The following is a 22,442-nucleotide window of genomic DNA, read 5'->3' as shown; positions in this document are numbered from 1 at the left end:
AAGGGAGGGAGGAGACCAGCTGATGGCAAAGCCATCTCAGGGAGGCAGAGTGCATGCACTTAGGTCTCGTTCACTACAGAGCAGAGTGCAGGAGACTCAACTCTGCCACCACAGAGTAATTTTTATGGGCGAAGGACAAAAAAAAAAAAAAAAAAAAAAAAAACAATAGCACAACAATCAAGCAAAGGAAAAGACAACACTGAGGGAATGAAGTGATTTTTGAGTCATTTTAAGTGGTTAATTTTAAATCCTTCCATTATTGCTTATCTTTGAATTGAGCTAAAGGCCTTAAAATTTTGAACAAAATTAAAAAATGCTATGCTCCTCTGTCTCTCTTCTGCGGCAGACTTGTCTGGAGGAGCAGACCTGAGGTAATAGTCGCTAACCCTGCTGAAGTTATGGGGTCTTGTTACACACTCATTCAATCACATTCAAACTACACTTAGAACCCTTAGCCTTCATGCCTAGCACCATCCATGTACCTCAGATGCCTGCTGAGTCTAACAAAATGCTTGCCTGCAGCATATTAAACATGCCACAGAAGCGCCAGGTGAAACACACTGAGCAGATGGGAAACAATTCTAGCGGTGGTATTGTCTGCAAGTCCATCCTGACAATGCACCTCAACACCAAGTCAGCAGAAAACCGAACTTTGTAATTTTTATAACAAGGCCCTTTATAATACAGGGGGGGGGGGATCAGAAGATTTTAAAGTCACCATGGCTAGAATGTCAAGTTACTTCTTTCATGTCTAGAAAAAGGAATCTATCTGGTCAGGCTCTGACTTCAGAAAGAAAGTCTTCAAACCAGCTTCAGTCTTCCAATTCCTATGCTGTCCTACATCAACCCTACTCAGGAATAACTGGCCCTGAGAAAACAAAGCACCCCCCTTTGTTGACGCGTGGGAGGAAAGTGGCAGCACAGACAACCTGGAAACGGAGCAGGAAAAGATGTGACGGGAACCCACCGAGGCATGGATGCAAATCAAAATGCACAGAAAGCCAAGTTTGTAGGATGCAAGATCACTGGCCACTCCAGCCCGACTGAACAAATGCTCACAGGCCTTCACTCCTGCCACTGGCTTGTCCTGCCTCCTCTCAACCCACTGAAACGTCCTGTGCTTCTGCAGTTTCTCCTCTCCTGGTATTACTTTAGGCATCCCACTTTTGGCTCCTATAGGACCAGAGCTATTCAGTATACCTCAGGACTATGCAGTATTCTAGAGAAAAGTGAATGGTAACCTCTTCTCCCTGCATCCCTCCAAAAAAATGAGATGAACTCTGTTTCCCAGACTAGCTTTCAACTCTGGGCTCAGGGGACCTTCCTGTCTCAGCTTGACAAGCACCTGGAATAATTTCTAGGCACCACTAATGTCCTGTTTGGATTGTTTTAATTTTAAAAGAAAGCCAAAGCAGACTTTAACTGGTTGAGGAATACTCAAAGTAGTAACTTCAGAAACTTCCAATTCAACAAAACTACTGTGTCTTAGTTAGGGTTTCTATTGCTGTGAAGAGACACCATGACCACAGCAATTCCTATTTACATTTAATTGGTGCTGGCTTACAGTTTCAGAGTTTAGTCCATTGTCATCATCGCGGGACATGGCAGCATGCAGGCAGACGTGGTGCTGGAGAAGGAGCTGAGAGTTCTACATCTGGATCCGCAGGCAGCAGGAAGAGAAGGCCACAAAAGCTACACTGGGCGTGGCTTGAGTATCTGAGTCCTCAAATCCTGCCCCCAGTGACACACTTCCTCCAACAAGGCCACACCTCCTAATGGCCACACCCTATGGGCCAATGGGGATCATTTTTATTCAAACCACAACACCATGAAAGCTACCAATAAATATTATTATTGTTACTTAGTTTTTATTTATTTCTTTTGGGGGGGTACATGTGGAGGTCAGAGGTCAACCTGCATGAGTCAGCTCTCCTTTCAACATGTGACTACCAGGGACCTAACTCAGGGTGTCAGGCTTGGTGATAGAGGCCTTAGATCACTGAGCCATCTCACTGGTCCTATTTTTTTTTAAATCTTGACCCTGTAGTGAAAGGAAGATTATGAACTATTAAACACATAGCATGTATGCCATGTAAACATTTAGTAGCCATGAAATCACAGCACCCCTACAGATAGGTAATATCATCTTTCTTTTTCTTTTCTTTCTTTCTTTCTTTCTTTCTTTCTTTCTTTCTTTCTTTCTTTCTTTCTTTTTTTAAAATTTTTATTTTTATATAAAAATATGTGTGCCCGGTGCTGCAGAGGCCAGAAAAGGGTGGCTCCCCTTAGACTGGAGTTATAGACAGATGGGAGCTGCCATGTGGGTGTTGAGAATGGAACCTTAGTCCTCTGAAGGGCAGTTTTAACCACTGAGCCATCCCCCAGCCCCACAGCCATTACAATAGTCATTTTATTTTTATGGCATGTGACTTGCCTAAGGATACCTACAACAATGTGTTCTTAATCACTGTATCATCAGGAATCAAACAAAAAGAAAAGAACACAAAAACATAAACTCTCCATATTGAAAGCAAATGATTTAAGTGTTATTACATCTCTCGGTCTTTTTCTTTCTACACACACATCTGTTGCTTTGCTTTACCATCACTTAAGGTTATTGTCAGTGTTTGGAGAATCTCACTCAGCAGCCCAGGCTAGTCTGGAACTCATTATGCTTCCCAGTCTGGCTTCCAACCCAGAGGTGATCCTCCTGCCTCAGCCTCCTGAGTGCTGGGATGATAGGCTTGAGCCACCATGACTCACCTTGCCTTATGCTTTATTATGATAACGCATCTGCTTCACATCATTTCATTTCCATTTTCCCTCAAGTTTACTAAGCCATATCTGTCCTTTGCTGTGGCATTCTACTTAATAAATTCAACAGCTGTGGCATTCCACTTAATAAATTCAACATTACTGACTTAGCCATTTGTTAAAAGTGATCATACTTAAATGCAAAGAACTAAGAAACACACTCCATTTTCTTCTAGGTGTTACTAACTTGCCTGAGATCCAGGAACTAAGGGATACTTTCCTCAGCAGGCTCACTCAATTCAGCAACAATATGATACAGAGGAAAATGAAATATTCTTGAAAGTCTAAAGTAAGTTTTAGAGACAAAATGAAAAATAAGAGAAGTCAGTTTTTGTCTACATTACTACTTAGACATGAGTTTGCAGTTTTCTCATTTTATAAAAAAGGAGAAATTCTAACGACCTCGATGAAATAGGAGGTGAACAATGACTTTCTTTGCTACTTTCAGATCATAGTACTCTCAAGATATTTCATTTTTCTACATCTGTAAACACTGAAATTGAGGGAACCTCTCTACAAGTCAATTGCTGAAGGAGGCATTAACCAACCATCAGGAGACACATGAAAACTGCATCTTTGGAAAATGATCTTCTGACAGAGCCCAGTCAGGGATGACTCTGCGGCCCAGGGTTGGTTTGCTCAGGGTACCCAGGCCATGCTAGCCTGCAGCTAGAGCTTAGTTTCTGCAGATGCTGCTCTCCTGAACCCTCCTGGCGAGAAATTCACTGAAACTACAAGTTAAAAAGAGACAGGGACGAGACTGACACCAAAACCCAAGCACTAACAAACTGTCCTGGGAAGAATTCCAAAATGCTGAAGACCAAGGGAATTAAATTACAGAACCCTCAAACACCACTCTAGAAACATGCTTTATAAGCCGATTCGTCTCTTCCATACTAATTCTCCCAGGAAGCAATAATCCACTTGTGTAAAATGCATCTGTGTGTCAGACACGTCTCAAGCGCAGATCATACACACGTCAGGTTAAGGGCAGGGACACCAAGTTTAGAGCTTTGATTTAATTTGTGTTTGCCACAGTACTGTGGCTGCAATGCTATTTTCGCTCACGACAGCAGTTATTCTAAGAACCTATTTTTGGATACTTGAATTTTGGGGGAAGGAGACACTCACTCTCAAGCTTGTGTTCAGTGCTGCTTCCGTGGCTTCTGGGGAGAGAATTTTATATTAACTTCTTAAAGTTGTTATGTCAATTTCAAAGGTCAAAAGAACAAAAGCCATTTTCCTTATAATTCCAGGGCTCTATGTTTACTGGTGTGTTTTTTTTTCCCCTCTCTCTATTACTTAAAGAAGAGGAACATGACAAAGACAACCCAAGAACAAAAGCATATTATAAGTATACTGGCCATAAGAACATCAAAACATGCAGTAGAACTAACTCCAAATGCACACAGACACATTCACTTGTATCTTCTTGGACACAACGACACACAGTCATTCAATCACTGGACTAGAAAGAACAGCATGAGCCACTTTCTCATAGCTCCTAGCCCAGAGCTGTGACCAGCCACTGCATCCACTGGACACTGCCAGGCCTCTCACACTGATTCCGGAGTCTGGTCAAGGCTCCCCAAGCTGGTGCTTTCTTCCCATTTCCCTAACTGTGGCCTGACTTAGAAGCTTCTTTTACCTTCCTCCCTTGAGAGGGAACAGGAATAGGAGCAATAGCCAGCTCTCATTCTCTGTATTCCAGCCACAGACCCTAATACCCCAGAGATACACTTGCTTCCAAAGCTAAAGGACACCAAGGCCAGATTCCTGACAGATGCATAGGAAGGGGCAAACTGGGGGCCTGGCTGCAACCCTCCAGAATTCAAATCCAGCCCGCTCATGACCTCCTTCCACTGTGAGCTGTTTTGGATCTCTCTGCCAGACACTGCCTCACTACCAGGAAGCAGTTGACTGACTGGATGAGTGAAGAGGCGGGTTTCTGGAATGGAAATCCCAATTTGCGCTTCACATTATCTGCAGACATAGGCCTTCCAAGTATACAACATGGTTAACATTTTCCATCTTGTGAATATATAAACCACTGAGGGAAGCCTAGCTTAGTGCTAATATATAGCAAAAGTTTAATAAGTAACTGATCTAAGATTATCTAATGATGTCATTCTAAATTCTCTATTAAAAGGGTCAAATCTTTAAGACAACAAATACCGTTCTAAATAGGAAACACGACAACTACACAAAGAGAATAAACGTGTGATTCCTCATGCTCCTGTGGCCCAACATCAATCATATTCTTAACATTTGTGCTGCATCTTTTCCCTATTAAAACCCTTAGATGTTCTTAGCCAAACAGAAGGCTGGAAGAGATGTTAATCCAGGGCATACGACTTGGCCTAACCAAGACCTACTTTATGTGCTAAGAGCACTGTATACACCCAGAAGAAAATGGTTTTCTTGTCAAAGACTAGGACTTGAATGCAAATAGCACTGTTTAGAGAGACACATGTAGCTCTGCTGTTCACTGGATTTATGGCCTTAGGAAGTCATCTGACCCCTGAGCCTTGGTTGCCTCGTTTGGAAAAGGAGGACAATGGGGATCAAATGTGGATGTTAAATGGGGGGTACTCCTAATGGCATTTTCCTTTTTCATGTGCAGTTCTGTTGAGGTATGACTCACATGTGGAGCAATTTACATATCTGAAATGTGCTTTTAGTATATTCATAAAGTGATGTGCTGATTCCTGGCCCCCAGACATGTATCTTCCCCAGTATGAGCAAATACCAAGTATGTTCTTTTTCTACAAATTTGATTATTCTGAATATTTCTATAAATAGAACCACATAATATTACCCATGTGATAATCAATGTTTCTGGGAGTCAATATTGGAAAAGACGTGTACATAGGATAGAGAATGCTATAAGGTCAGCAAAGAAAAAAAAGCAACATTGATAACGTGTTAACATATAATGACCATCTACTATAAGTAAAATGCTCTGATAAGTACTGGGCAAAACACATCACGTAGGTGCTTTGGGTGTGGTAAGGCATAGGAAAACTGCATACACACAAGTCTCTGCCTATGCACGTACATGCCAGCAGGCCATAGTTTGTGGAATTCTTCTGTGAGTGCTTTATTTTTCTCAGTCAAATGTGAAGCAAGGTTACTATAAGATAAGGAGGTTGAGGAGTTTTCAGAGAGAAAACAAAGTGTAAAATAATTTTAAGAAAGAAAAAAGGGCAAGCCAGGAAGACAGTATGAGTGCCTGACAGAATTAAAGATCTGAGGTTCATGGTCATGAATTTAAAATGAGGTAAATCAGCAGGGTTTTTTTTTTCTAGCTACATTTAGCTGCAAAACAAACAAACAAACAAAACCCAAAAATGCAGTAACTGTGTAAGGTGAAAGATGTAACCAGACATCACCTGTAGTAAATAACTTCATGATGGCATTCCCATTTCCAATGTTTTCTGAGAGTCATCTCAGGTAACTTCAGACTTAATGCTGCAACAGGCTTATCCTGAAAACAAATGCTCTTGGCAATAATGGGGGGGGGGGATAGGGAGGGAACGGGTGGGTGCAGCACTCTACTATTGCTTCATACTCGGCTCCATTAACTTCCACATCTCAACTTACCAAGGCCCTAAGTTCCCAACAATTCAATACAAGGGTTGGGCGAGGGACTGGGATCAAACCTTGTCTAATTCTGAAGTTTATCTTCCTTTATTCTGTCATTACATCTAAATCTTCATGTTACAAACATAAGAACTGGAGTCTAGAAATGCTGAATGATTTTTCCAAGGCTAGTCCATTTTCTAATGGTACAGATGCTGTCTCCTTGGTGAGTGCCCTGACCATTACCAAGCCAAGCTCCTTTTATGCTCTGGATGCTGTCATTCCCATGCTCAACCGACAGCTAGTTATATTGTGTCTTTCCTCAGATTCCTTTCTGATAGTTACTCCTTCTATTCCTATCTTATCCCTTTGTCTTCTTACTATCATTTAGGCCTTCATCACTCAGGCCCAGGTTATTCTAATAGCCTCCTAATCTGGCTTCCTAGGATTCACTCATAATATTAAAATGTTCAAAGCAGGCAAATTTGTACACAGATTAATGTTTACACAAAATTAAAAAGGAATGGGGGAAAAAGAGAGTAGCTTCTGTTAGACCCCCAAGGTTCTAGGGATATAATAGAAGTAAATGTGGTGATAGTTGTGTGACTACAGATAAACATTCAATGCTTTAAACACATGCCACACACAGAGACACACAACAGGAAATGGTAAAAATAAATCTAAAAAAAAGAGAGAAGAAGAAGAAGAAGAAGGAGAAGGAGAAGGAGAAGGAGAAGGAGAAGGAGAAGGAGAAGGAGAAGGAGAAGAAGAAGGCGGCGACCAGCATTCATCTATCTCTGCTTCCTGACTGCAGATTCGATGTGACCTGCCCCTTAAGGCTCCTGATGCTACCCCTCACCCACCAAGATGGACTGTACCCTTGAACTGGAAGTTAGAATAAACCCATCTTTCCTTGGATTACTTCTGTTGGGTGTTTTATCACAACATGAAGAAAAATAACCAATATAGACCATGAGGAGGAAAGTTCATTTTGTTCATGGATCTTGGCAAGAAGTTATATGTCATGTGGGGACAAAGATTCTTCCAGTCATTTCTTGAGAGACTTTTTGCAACAAATGCACTAGATTTTGGAAAACAGGTAACATATCAAAATGATAAAGAACACAGACTCTGCAGCCGGGCTGTCTTAGTTTAATCCTGGCTAGGGCCCTCTTTTAGTTTCTGTTCCTCCAGAAATTGACTCTGAGTCAAGACTCTGACTGCAGCAATCTTAGAAATCACTGTTATACAGTGAGAAAGTAAGGAGAATAGAGATCAGAGAGATGGCTCAGTTGTTAAAAACACTGTCTGCTCTTACAGAGGACCCAGGTTCAGTTCCCAGCACCCACATGGCATCTCACAACCTCCTGTAATTCCAATTCCAGGGTTTCTGATGCCCTCTTCTAGCGTCCACACACATGGTACATATATATGCATAAATGCAAAAAACACCCATATAGATAAAATATAAATAAGTCTTTTTTAAAAATGAAAAAATAAAATATACACTTCCAACAAGTGAGTTCTCTCTCAATACAGTTATTTTTGTTTGTTTGTTTGTTTGTTTGTTTATTTGAAGGGCATTTACACTTGTGTGTGGAGGTCATATGACAAACCCTGTGGAGGTGGCTCTCTCCTTCCACCTTTATGCAGGTCCAAGGGCCTGAACTCAGGCTGCCAGACTTGCACAGTACGTGCTTTACCTCTGAGCCATGTCGATGGCCTTTGGGGTTTTATATTCATTCACCCAGACCACTACTGACAACATTCGGGCTCTTGCCGGCGTTCTGATACCATGTAACAGTGTTCCTTTGTATTTCTGTCAGCATATCTTTGACATAGTTTTCTGGAAACAGGACTGATGTGGCAAACGTAAGTCCATTAGTAACTACCCCGACACTGCCTAGCACTGTTCCACAGAAGCTGCTCTACTTCCTATTTTCACAACGAAGGATGAGAATGCCATTTCTCTAGAGCAGAATCAAGAGAAAACTTGGCCAAACTTTATGATTTTTGCCAGGGTGACAGGTGAAGAATGGTATCTCAATGGAGTTTTAATTTGAATCACTCTTGATACAAGGCTAGCATCTTTGCTGGGATGCAGTGGTTTACATCTGTAAATCAGCATCTGGAGACTGGTACTGGAGAACTACCATGTGTTGAAGGCTAGCCAGGGCTAAAGTGAGACTGTCTCAAGAAAACACAAAACAAGTAATAACAACAGTAACTTAGGACTTTAGGGTGTGCTTCAAAGGCTCTTGCATTCTGTTTGTGCCACCCCTTTAGCCCTTCTTCCTGTGAGCTGTCGGTCTTACCTCATTTAGGAACTCTTTACATACTAAGGGTAATAAAAGGTGCAAAGATTTTATTCTAATTTTCTTTACTACTTTGCTTAGTTTTACCAACAGTTCTTTCCATTTATATATATCCATTATTTCCTTTCTCTTCTGGATTATGAGGCTCAGTTAGAAAACATCTCTCCCATTTCCAGAATAGGAAGGGTACCCTATGTTTTCTTCTTCTATGTATATGAATTCACTTCTCTAACTGATTTGAAATTTATCTTTCTGTATGGAGTGAGGAATGGAATAGTTTTTACTTTTATTCTATACTAACATATTTGAATAAGGCTTACTTGGCTGGTCTATGTATTTATCCAGACATTCAGTCTATGCCAAAAAGCATGATACACTACTCTAAGGCCAGGGGAGTTCATGTTCCACTTTTGAGAATACAAAACTCCATTTTTGGAGGATGCAGATCATCTAGACAATTGCTCCTCAGTGCTTTGAAAGGCTTTCACATTTCTGAGAACTCGGGCCTAAGCCACACCCTCTCTAGCTCTGCCAGGTTAGGATGAAATGAAGCCAGAGAAAACTAAGTCCTAGGGTGAAGATATTTATTAATTAAAATTAAGGTTAAAAATGTTAGAACCAAATAGGAACCTTACAAAAAGATAAAATGTTGTATATCTTTATGTCTAAAATTTAGTTAGTGTGGTTCTATGGATGGATGTTGTTGCCTTGGAAGAAAAATTCAGAAGTAAAGGGAGACCTAGTCTCTGAGTCCCTGAGGTTTGATTCCTAAAACACATGAAGAATGTCATCTACTGTTTCCTCAATGTTTAATCCTTTCTCATATTGACTTTATGTAACAAATGTACTTTAATATCTTAATGAAAAATTTAACTGATTATTATCATCAGTATAATTAGAACCCATATTAGGCACAAAATGTATCAAAATTTATCATGTTTCCCAGAGGAAAATATGAATGCTGTGAATAATTTAATTATTTTCATTCCCATCAGCAATGTGGAAAATTTGAAACAAACTTCAGAAAGAATCAAACTTTCCAGATGAGGGAAATGAAACAGACTGCAATCAGACCCCCAGAACGTGAGTCCCCCCTTTCACTCCCGTCAATCAGGAAGAAATGGGCTCATTATTAAACACGTGGCTCTACTCTTAACTTCAGAGCAATAGATAACTGTTCCATGGCCACCTATTCACTTCTATGTCATCTGAACTCAACACTGTAAAGCTTGTCCTCAGTCAGACAGTGATGTCAATGCACCGGGGAAACAGCAGTGAAGCAGGTAAAAGACAGGTGGCCAACATCCTGGACAGCACATTGCTGGCTACTGACACTTCCAGTTTAGAGACAAGAAGATACACTTTTGGTCTCTGACTTCATCAGAGTCCGGTCAGGTTTCAGTAAGTACTTCTGAACCTGCATCAGGCGTTTTGTCCAGGATACCACACTAGTGGTCAGAATGGGTAATAATGACCCTGCTGCCTGTCAACCTCTCCACCAAATCAGAGTCCTACAGATATCACTTATGGAAGGTGTGTGTGTTGGAGGGGTACTTAAAGGACAGTTACTATATATATATATATATATATATATATATATATATATATATATATATATACTAAATACAGCAATGTGTTATAAGCATGTATTTACACCATGTCAGATGGGGAAAATGAAGCTGTCAAAAAGTACTAAAATCAGGTATGGATCAGGTTCTGTTAAATATATTTTTAAACCTTTGGAGATCCGTTCATTGAGATCATCCCCCTGTTGCAGAAAAGTGAGTCTCAGTTCCCTCCTTTATAGTTCAACACTGATGAAAATAAAGACTTCACAGAGTCTTTTCAAAACAATAGAAAAATACACATTTAAAAATATTAACTCTAAAAACTGTTATGCTACGGATGACAAAATAAAATTGTATGAGTAAACTAGGCTGACAGATGCTAATCCCAGCTTTGTGAGTTCTCTTATTTCAACAACAGAGCAATCCTAATAGTCTGTAATATCTGCAGAGCTAAAATCTGGATTATTTGCTGGATATGAAACCTGTCTGGGAAGCATCTCACAGGAACAGGAGACATACCTTTCCATGACAGCTAGGCACTCCTTTCTCCAGGTAAATCTACTCCCTCGTCGGAGTCGGAAGGTTCCAGGTGTGGCAGAGACTGGGGGAGGTGTTTGTCTCCATTCAGGGTCCTCTATTGGAATAGGGGCAGGTCTCATACTTAACGTAGCCCCTGGAATAAAGAAGACATTTTTTTAAAGCAAATTTCTTGCAATTAAAAAAAAAATCAGTTTTACAAAGATACCATGAAAACAAGACAATGAGGTGTGAGTATAAGCTTTTTGTTCACTGAGACTTGAAGGCCAATATATTCAAATTTAATATTTTATTTTTAAAAACACGATCAAAGAGCTGTAGAGATTGCTTAATGATTAAGAGCATTGATTGTTCTTTCAGAGGACATGGGTTCAATTTCCAGCACCTAAATGGCAGCTAACAACCATCTGTAACTCCAGTTCCAGGGGATCCAGTGCCTCTTCTGGCCTCTGCAGGTACTGTGCACACATGGTTCACAGACATACACACAAGCAAAAAAAATTTTAAAATGACCAAAAGAAAAACACAAATAGGTAAAAGCCTCTTCCTTCAAAAGCCTGTAAAGGTCATCCTAAGATCTTTCCATCAGCCCACGTTTCCATGAGCTCCTTCAATGCATTTCACACAAAGCATGAGACCTATCCCTTCACAAGAATTCTGCACTGGACTTTCCCTGTTGAGCCTTTTTTGAAATTCCTACACTAGGCCAGATGTGGTACACATCTGTAATCCTACCACTTGGAAGTCAGAGGCAGGAGGATCAGGAGTTAAGGCTAGTACCAGCTACATGAGACCCCCTTCTCAAAAAGAAAAATGTCGAATACAGTAGCAAAGCAAGTAAGATGGCATTTCACAAGTCTTTATAGTGAGCAGGATCCAGTCTCTACAGGTCTATCACCTACTAATACCATATTCTTTCACCTCTGACTCTTAACGACTTCAATCTGTGAGGGTTCACTAATTTACACCAGCTTTTCTCAAATAGCTTCAGCCAGTTATAATTCACTAATTCTGGATTTATCACGTCATTTCCCGCTTGTTCTGGACTTGACACCAGACTCAAACCAGAAGCCACACTGACTGCGGCTTCCATGGACTGAGCTCACAGATGTGCACAGAGCTAGACATGCTTCCACGAAGGCTCTGCCTCCCCCTCCTCTTGTACTCCTTGCACTGCTAAGTTCATCTTTCCCAAACACAATTACAGTTATATCACTCTTTTGATGAAAGCCTCCCAAAAGTTCCCTGACTGTAGTTTAATCCAAACCCGTTTTCTTTCTTTCTTTTGAGACAAGGAGTAAGGCAGCACAGAATTCCTGCCACCACCTCTCAAATATAGTAGTATGGGCATGCTTCATCAAGCCCAGCTAATCAAAACTCCCAATATAGCCCTAGAAAGGGAGGCTAGATTTTAAGGGGTTTATGTACATATGAATACATGTTAATTTCACACAATAAACATTTGTTTCTTCATGATAGGAACTGTTTTCTGACATATTATCAAGCAACACATCCATGGATAATGTCTCTATTTCTCTCTGTCTGTCTGTCTGTCTGTCTGTCTGTCTCTCTCTCTCTCTCTCTCTCTCTCTCACACACACACACACACAGACACACACACACACACACACACACACAGACACAGACACCCTTTCTGAGACAGGGTCATTCTATGTTGCTTAGGCTGGCCTTTAACTCCTGGCCTCACTAGTTTCTCCTGCCATAGTTTCCCAAGTAGCTGGAACCACAGGGACATAAAAGCGGCCCAGCTAAACTCCCTTCCTAATGGGAACATCTGTACTTGTATTTTCTTGGATGAAGACCAATGGTTTAAGCAATCCAGATTCTCCTTTTTAAACATAATTGTTTTTCTATCTCTCCTGTCTTAGTAAATCTCTTCTTCAAACTGAAAGCTAAAATGTCTGATTCATCTCATTATTAATTTCTCTATTTCCCCCCACATATTATGAAGCCAGTCCATACACAAATTTCATTAATTTTATATTCAAACAAATCCAGTATAATACTTTCTTTTTATATGCATTGCTGCTTTACAACAGGTCAGCATCATTTCTCACAACCATAACTGCCTTGGGCAGGTCTAAAGATGGACCTTCACAGTAAGCTCTGCCTCCTGGTCACTGTGTCTTAGATCTGGACAGGTCTAAGACATGAAGAAAGCCCAAGGCTAGATCACAGGGAGCCCTGCACCTTCAGTCTGTCTCCTGGGATGCTGGCTCAGCTGCCCTTCAAGAAGTAAGATCAACCCCACTCACTAGCCATGTGGAAAGTCTGCATAGAGTGAAAGATGTTCACGTGATCTCCAGGTGCTTCTGCCATTCTACCTGAGTGCCAGACAGTGGAGGGGAAAAATTATCTTGTACACTAAGCCACAATACACATCATGTGGATGCTTCTGTACCCAGCTGACAAAGAAAAATAAATACCCAGACATATAGTCCCAACACAGGCATGTTGGTACCCAGCCCCCAAGGGCTCCATGGGTCCTTCCTTGCCTCCTGGGAGCTGTGCCTTTGTGTGGTGCTTTCCCATTCTCTACTCAGGACTAGACTGTGTGAGCAACAGCATGTGGCAGTGAGAGCATGTCTCGTCCAGAACTAAGACACTAGGACGCCTCTCCTTCTCAGATCACTTGCTCAAGGGAGGAGGTGCTAGGTGAGACTGGATGATGGGGCTCTTGAGGAACTGCTATCTCTGGCCATGAGGCAGTAAGGAACGGGGACAGCCAACATCCATGTGAGTGGCCTTGCAAGTGGACCATCCAGTTCTAGTGACTGCAGGCCTCGCTGATAGCTTGACTAAAAGCTCATGAGGACGCTGCTCCTGGATTCCTGGTCTATAGAAACAGAAAATACATTTTTGGTGTGCTAAGCTGAAAAAAATATATAGCATGGTTTGTATCACAGCAGATAATTAATACAAGTCATCACAACCATCTCCAGCTGTTATTTCATCACATCCTCCAAACAGTAAGCATATAACTTATTAAAATGCACCAATTTGGCAGAAAAAATACCTTTAAGATTAAAATGCCTTACTAATAGTAAAAATGAGCACTTTTCTTGTTTATTGACTATTATCTATCTTTTGTTAGTTTATGGTCCTTTTCCTATTGAACTATAGATTTTAACTGAGTGGAGACGCAACATCAATTACTAGTCTCATAGCTGTAATTATTCTTTCATTTGTCATCTGCTATATCTTTATTTATGGTATATTTTTTATCTTAATTTACATATAGTTAAGTTTGTAAGCTTTTTCCAAGCAGCCAATGAGTGTGAATCTTTTGTATGAAGGCCAGTAGTTTTGAATCTCTTCACTATCACCAGTGAGTTTGGATCTTTTATATTATGGCCAGTGGGTTTGAGAAAAAGGCTTGGAGAACTCAGCGGCTAAATGCTGGCGGCTAAGTGCTCTGGCTGCTCTTGCAGAGGACCCAGTTTTAATTCCAAGCCCCAGCTGATGACTCACAACTGTCTGTAACTTCAGTTCCAGGAGATCTGATGGCCTCTTCTGGCCTCTGTGGACACCAGGCTTGAAAATGGTGCACAGACATACATGCAGGCAAAACACTCGTACACATAAATAAATAGTTTTGTTTTTTAAGTTTGTCAGGATAACGTGGGCCTGGTTGAAAGTCTCCTATTTTTTTTCACAAAGCAAGCAAGGATTACAGCATGGCAAGAGTTTAGGGTAAGACTCTACCTAATTAAAATTATACAAATTTTGTTCCAGAAGGAAAATGTCCAAAACAGCCAAGCTAACTAACATCACAGCTGGTCAGATGAAGGCAGAAATAGACAGATAAGGCCATGGGTTTTCTTTCTTTCTTTCTTTTTTTTTTTTTTTTTAAGATTTATTTATTTATTATGTATACAGAAGAGGGTGCCAGATTTCATTACAGATGGTTGTGAGCCACCATGTGGTTGCTGGAGAATTGAACTCAGGACTTCTGGAAGGGCAACCAGTGCCCTTAACCTCTGAGCTATCTCTCCAGCCCCCGACCATGGGTTTTCTTACCCCAGGTCTGATTTGGTGAAGGGATGAAGAGTTTCAGAGTAGAGGGGAAGAGAGAGAAGAGAACAACAAATCAGTGAGCTCCAACATGCTGCTAGAACTGTGGCATGATCTTGTAGGTAGGCAATGTGGTCTAGCATGCATATTAACAGAGAGCAGAATCCTAAGAGGCTGAAGGAAGTGGACAAGCAATGTACAACAGGAGTGCTCCCTTATCAATATTAAAAATATTATGCATTGTCTAGACTTACTGTGAAAAAGGAATTTTGATTAAAAGAAAGAAAAAAGAGGGAGGAAAATGGGGATAAAACTGAGAGAAGGAAGTAGTGACCTGGTGACTTTGAAAGAAATCAAGACTATATACAGAAGGCTAAAGTTGGGCAATTTTAAATCTGTAAATACTCTTAATTTTAAAAATAAATATCACATAATTGAGGGGTTTTTGTTGTTGTTGTTGTTGCTTTGTTTGTTTGTTTGTTTGGTCCATTTCTTTTTCAATGCAGCAGTCATCCAAAACAGCACAAGAAGCCAGGGAGGCATTGTAGCTAGCTACCTGTAACCCAGCCTCGCAATGTGGAGTTGGGGGTCCCCAGAGCAAGCCAAGTAGCAAGACTATCTATATGTGTGAGCTCAGGGTTTGGCTGAGAGACCTTGCCTCAATGAGTAAGGTGGAAGAGAGAGATTGAGGATGATTCTTGACATCAGCCTCGAACCCTCAGGTGCACATATACCCACATATATGTGTACCACCCACCCCCCCCAAGCACACACTCGCACACTCCCACACACGGTAAAAGGAAAAAACAAGAAAATGGCACACAAAGCATTCTGGAATGAATACAGATTTCCTGTAGAAAGCACAGTCTACTTTGTTTTGTTTCAGAGAGACAGGGAGCAGTGAATTATATAATAAAAGGATCAAAATTACTGACTTGGACAGAACAATGCAAAGAAACCAGAATGCGGGAATAGTGAGGACAAGCCTTAAAACTTCCCTGCAGCGATACAGGAGTTCTGGGCTCAAGAAAGGCCCAGGGACTCCCTTATGAGGGACTTACTTCTTTATATTAACACTTTTCCCACATTATACCTTAGTTCACATTAAAACAAAATTTTGTACTCTTATTTGGCAAATCTCAACCCAAGAGGAAAAAAGACTTTCATAATTTACTATTAGATTTTAAGTTTTCAGTGAGTGTTCTATAGATAGGATTATTTTGTGTACCGGGTTAGAACTGGGTGAGCCCCTATTAATCAGCTAGTAGAAGAAGGCCATTAGTACTCTGTGCACAGAAATGGGAAATGGCTCTCCCAAGTCTTTCTCATCCTCTCCCATGTCACCCCACACTTCCCAGAGCTCTGGCATGCTACATGCAAAGGATGGGTGTTTTCTTCTGATCTGACATTGACTTCATGTACACTATACACAAGCCTCCCACCAGACTGTTTAATGGGACGTCTGCAGGATCAGGATCTGGAACCTGCAGGTGCCCGCAAACCCTGCCTGCCATAGTAACGGCTGAGTCAGAAAAGAGAAAAGACTGTGGATCTTGATCTGATTAATAAAGGGATTTCTTACAGCAAACACGCTGAATTTAACACTCTGTTCTTTAGGAAAACAAGCATGTCCTTGTAAATGTTGTCAGAAGAAACAAGCTCTAGTGCACGTGACTAGTTCCCATCAACTTGTTTTATTGAGAAGTCTTAGCAGGCTTTGGGATGTGCTAGGAAATTCTATTTATCAGAGAATTACATTGTGTCTATCGATACTGGATTATCAGTCAAAATAACCCCTTTTTTTTCCCTTGACGAGTTCACGTAAAGAGAACCTTGTAAAAGGAGACTTCATAAAAAATCCGAATGGGCAGGGCTAAAAGGAAAACTTCACTTGAGGAACGCAACCAGAAGTCCGCTAAGGCCAAGGGTAGGCAAAGAATCTACAAATACAGCCGCTTGTTTGCCAGATATTTCTGTATCAGAGAACAGAAAAGCCAGCTTTTCATTTTGTATTTTGCCTTCACTGTGTATTTCTTCTCAGAATGTATGTGAAAACATGATGCTATTTACATTTTTCCTGATATCCTGTCTGCTGGACAGAGGAAAGGGTGTGGTATCCTAATAAACCTACCAAGGGTTTATTTTCTACAAACTGCTTCAGATAAGCTGTGAACCACATCTCAGGAACTGAGTTCTTCTCTTGTTATCACGATGTGAACAAACTGATTGTCTCATCTTTTTCTCCCTCCCTCCTTCACACATTTATGCATTTTCCAAACAGACTACATGGTCTAAAATTTTCAGAAGGCCACAGTTTAATGGTGAAATGCCTGCCTAGCATGCACAAGGCCCTGGGTTCAATCCCAAGCACTGCAAAACAAACAGAGACCCAGAGGTGATATAATTATGTCTTTCTACTGCTTCCCTTATTACCAGTGTCCCTCTTCAGAGCTGTTCTTATCAGTTCTTAAGCGAGAATTCTGACAACTTCCATACTTACAGAATTCTAAACTGCCTATGTGTATGTGTGCATGTTCTTTGAATACAAGTAGTAATGTAGTATATATTGTTTCGTATATATTGTATTTTTAACTTCTGAATGCTGTTTCACTGTATGCAAATATAATTCACACAAAACACATTAAAAATAACTATATAGTTCTACAATATATTCTCTCTCTCTCTCTCTCTCTCTCTCTCACACTCTCTCTCTCTCTCTCTCTCTCTCTCTCTCTCTCTCTCCAAGACAGGGTTTCTCTGTGTAGTTTTGGTGCCTGTCCTGGATCTTGCTCTGTACACCAGGCTGGCTTTGAACTCACAGAGATCCGCCTGGCTCTGCTTCTGGAGTGCTGGGATTAAAGGCATGTGCCACCACTGCCCAGCCTACAATATTCTCTCATAGAGAATTTAACCAGTTCTCAATCAGGTGATTCTAGTGACTTGCAAAGAAAGTGAGTCACTCCAAGCAACTCTTTAACAGGCAGATAGAAGAGAAACTAGTCTTAGGTGCAACACTGTATTCAAAGATAACAGCAGCTCTGAAGAACCCACAGAAGAAGAAATCATCCTTTAGGCAAAATCAAAGGTTATTTTAAAGTCAGCAAAGATATATCTAGGAAGGATCCTATGCTACATTACCTCTTACATTAAAGGTGAAAAGACAAAGAGAAACTTAAATTCTGATGAATAATATTCAATCATTGCAACCATAACAAAACTACCATTTGACGTTTAGCAACTTAACTTTTTTTTTTAAAGCTACTTGTACATTATGACATACATAATGGGGCTTTAAGCAAAAAGAGTTCCTAAAAAGGAGGCAGTGACCCAACATCAGTGAAAAGCCCACATATGCACATAGAAGCACTCATTCTTCAAATGAGATAATGCCTGTGCAGAGGGTTGCTCCCTGTGAGTGTTAGTCTTTCCCCATGCCTCCCATTTGGGTGCCCTCTATTCCAACTTGCTTCAATGTCTCAGTGCTGGGTGGGCCTAGCTCAGGTTCCAAGATATAGTTAAATGGGAATTAAGATTAAAAACAAAAAAGAAATCATTCCAAGGTTGTAAGCTGGACTCTTACAATAGGCGTTGGAAGTGAACAGAACCACCAGCTCAGCCTAATAACATTGCTGCAGCTCTCCTTCCTTTTCTAGTGAAGTAATTATGTCAACAGCTTCCACCCTGCCCCAAGCTGGAGTGCAGCCTAAATCCCCAGTGTGGGATTTCAGCCTTAAGAACCATGATCAGTCTCTATGCCAGCTCTGTCCTAGGTACCAAATCCTGGGAATCAACACAGTTCTCCTCACAGTTCAACTCCTGCTATCATCCTATGCTGCTCTATAATGCACACCACACACCAAGCGTCCTTCCCTCTCCACCCACCTCACATTGTTGTCAATCACTGGCTTTGCTGTGACTCAACTTCGGGAGACTGCTTAGCATCAGGTCTGACAGGCTGCTTCAAGAATATCTTAGACTAGTGTTGGCCTCATATGGAAGCACCAGCCACACGTGACAGCTAGACCCTTGAAATGCAGTCGTTTGGAAATTGTGTTGTAAGTATAAAACACATACTGATTTCTAAAGAATCTGGACAAGAAATAAGCAGAGAGTGGGATGTTTCATTTTCAAACTGGAAATTAAACACTGAAGTGACATGTGCCAACATACATCATTACTCTGAATTTTCACTGTTTCTTTCTGAAATATGGCTGCTAGAAAATGTGAAACTACATGTCATTTGCATTTCAGCTCCCCTTTGAAAGGTGCTGCCTTGCAATATGTAACAGTAATAAATACAGAGGTAGTTTTTCAAAAGATTTGCTTATCCTTCTAGATATTACCAGAAAATATGAAAGCACGAAATTTTTGTGCACAAAAATTCAAGCTGATAAATGTTGAAAGAAGGACGGATGAGATTATCTAATTTTTATAAATGTCACCGGAAGCACTGACTGAGCAGGGATCTTCAAGAAATGCTGAGACCACCTAGCACAGGACAGAGTACTCACCCCACAGCAAAAGTAGCAACACAGACGACTTAAAAAAATGCAAAGCACAGATCTAGCTCCACCTTAACAACACCATCAAATATAGCACATGCATAGTGTTGCCACTTGACAATGCCTCATGACATGTGGCAACATGAAATTCATATTATTCACAGTATTTTCACCTAATGCTTTATTGAGAAAAATATCACAGCAAAATCATACTTGTACTACTCAATATTCCCCTATGCTACCACACATTTCCCTATCAATCTATTTTATTTTTTGTTGCATCTCAATGTAAATTGATGTCATTACAACAGGGAACCCCTAAAAAAAAATAATCTATGTACTGTTCTTGACAAAAACATTCAAACTGGATTTAACAGAGCCCTTAATTTGGGCTCTCACTGTATAAGGCAATACAGAAGATAAGGACTAAGGCCTTTAAGAGTAAAATTGAACAATTTGGAAATATCTACAATGTGGTACATTCTGTAAAATAACAAAGTAAAAAGTTTGAGCAATTTAAGAGTCTAGGGAAGCATTCTAATTTGCTGACCTAAAACTGATACTGCTTATTAAAAGAGAGAGAGGGAGAAAACAGTGAGCTATACAAGACACTCTTGTAACAGAGAGACATGATCAAGGACTAGGTAACTGTGGAAGTATTCATTTTCTTAGGGACAATAATGGAGATCGTGGTTTTGTAGGAAACTACCCTCATTATTAGGACATGACACACAAGTAAATCTTAAAAATTATTAGCAAACATAGCAAAATGTTCATAATTTTTGTATCCAATAAGGTAACCATAAGTACCTAGATACCTTGTTGGTCTTTTTAAATGTTTGTATATCTATAACACTTCAAAAGAGAAAATGAGGGAGAACAGATTCTAGAAACTCTTTGTATGGATTGATATTTTCTGTTTTGCTTTGTTGAGAAAAACCAACAAAACTTCCCTTACACACCCCCTCAAAGGCACTTCCACGCAGCACTCTGTATCTGCAGCTCGGGGCTAGCACTGTTGTGGGCCACACCTCACCTGGCATGCCTGAAGGCTTTCTCTGCAGTGGTACGGCAGAAGGTATCTCAATGGTAACGATATTCCTGAGGCGGGGCTCATTACCACGACCTGTGTAATGTACAGACCGAGACAGCCATTCCCATGACATCGTATTTTTCTTCATCTATCACTTGTTCAAGGTATCTTAGAAGAAATGTTGTCCAAACACCAAGACTTTCATGGTCTTTTCCCTTAAGATTTCATCTTATTTTCCAATCTAGTGCTGCTGCTGGGAGTTATGTGAACAGCTTCACCTTAAAACTCCAAAATGAATTTATTACCCAGGCCACAAATATTAAAAACACAAAACCATTAGGAAAGGTCATTGGAATGGTACAGAATGAACTCAATAAAAATACTAAATACACACCAATTAACATAATGTTTTTCCAAAAATTGAAAAAAAGGGTAAATTTTATTTGTGCACAGTTGAAAAGAGAGCCAGCCACTGATATCATGACCATCCTTCCAAACTGAGCCTAGGAAAATCACCTGATCTGAAAGTCAAGAGGTGATTGAGAGGAAAAGGTGAACCAGCCCAGGAAACAGAACCCTAAACATAATTACAACCTGGGCTTAGGTTTTATAGTTGCCAGCTTGCATAAAGGAAGACATCAAAGCACGAAATAGTTTCTCTGAATAAATTAACAAATGGAGTCAATGCAATAATTATGCTTTTCATTTAGACACAATAAATAAAAAGAAGTACTCACCAGGGTTTGTCTTCTCAAGTTGATACCATCGGTAAAATGCTCTTTTCTTCTGCTCACTCAGGTCTGATCCCTGCTGCAACAGCCAATGAGAGATGCGGCTCTGGCTGATCCCTACAGGGAGAGAAAACAGCTCTTGGTGGGGCACTGAAATCATAGTCAAGTCAATGAGGGCTCTGGTGGTTTCAGTCACTCAGTGCTGATTCTACATGACTGTGTGAGGAAGCTGCAACCTGAGAAAACTCCTTAACACTAGCCTGACCACCATGACTAGGACATATGCAGCAATTACCTAAGAGAAGTCAAAACAATTTATCAACGAAGACCTTATAGTGGCTTCGAGAATTAATCTCCAAACTGAGTCCATAAATATGAGATATCAAGAAGATGCCCAAGTAACATCACTTGTCAGAGCTACATGCTACATCTGGTTAAGAACAAGATGCTCTAATGGATACTGTGAGAGAGAAAGATTTTATCAGGAAGTTTTATTTCTCAATATTGGCACTAACACAAAGATTTAGGGGCTAGGAGAGGAAAGGTCATTTGACACACTGTCTTCAATAAGCTTTCTGGCTACTTGCTAATTCATTTCAGCATCTTAGACCCATCTCCGTTAGAAGCAAGAGTTGGCAGACCTGTGGACTTAGGTTACAGCGTGACCCCCAAGAAAGATCAGTAGCTAAAACCAGTTTCCAGACATGACTTCCCTTCCAAACAGAACAGACTACACAACAGTAGTGTTATGCTCTTGCTAGGAGCTTCTAGTTAGCAATTACTTAGAGATGTGAACGATTTACACATATGAAAGTCAAAAGAATGTTTCAAAACTTTCAAGAATCACACACTTATTCTGGTCATTATATTCTTAAAAACCCAATATGCAAGTGGCAAAAGCAAGGAAATCAGGGGGAAAAAGAAAAAAGAAAAAAACAAAAAGAGATTTCCAAAAGATCATCTGGCTATGACAAGCAGTGGTTCTCAACCTGTGGATCATGATCCTAATATGCTGTTTATCAGATATTTACATTATGATTCATAACAGTAGCAAAATTCCAGTTATGAAGTAGCAATGGAATTTAAGGTTGGGGGTCACCACAACACGAGGAACTGTGTTAAAGGGTCGCAGCATTAGGAAGGTTGAGAACTACTGCTCCAAAGGGTTAACATACTCACTGTGGCAATGGGACACAGCCAAACACCACTGTGCCAACAGCTGTTTAAAGCTTTGGTGCTCAACAGGAGGAAGGCTACCATGACATTATCAAATGTTACCTAAAAGCAAGGTCTCGGGGGTTTGTTAGACACTCAGCAACTCCTAT

The 22,442-nt window shown here is 40.5% G+C and overlaps 1 protein-coding gene across 18 annotated transcripts in view; it reads right to left on the bottom strand.

The window, feature by feature from the left end:
* Hmbox1 (homeobox containing 1) overlaps positions 1-22,442 on the bottom strand; it is a 160,612-nt gene that overhangs the window by 47,703 nt on the left and 90,467 nt on the right. For all 18 annotated transcript variants that reach the window (XM_037208452.1, XM_037208454.1, XM_028884132.2 and 15 more), the window contains 2 exons: positions 21,124-21,234; positions 10,799-10,952 (listed from right to left, as the gene is read on the bottom strand). In XM_037208452.1, coding sequence (XP_037064347.1) covers positions 10,799-10,952; positions 21,124-21,234 — 265 coding nt within the window. The remainder of the gene's footprint in view (positions 1-10,798; positions 10,953-21,123; positions 21,235-22,442) is intronic.

This window comes from Peromyscus leucopus, chromosome 9, assembly GCF_004664715.2.
Source record: "Peromyscus leucopus breed LL Stock chromosome 9, UCI_PerLeu_2.1, whole genome shotgun sequence".
NCBI lineage: Eukaryota > Metazoa > Chordata > Mammalia > Rodentia > Cricetidae > Peromyscus > Peromyscus leucopus.
The sequence above is the reverse complement of the archived record's forward strand: the minus strand, read 5'-3'. Positions and strand labels throughout refer to the sequence as shown.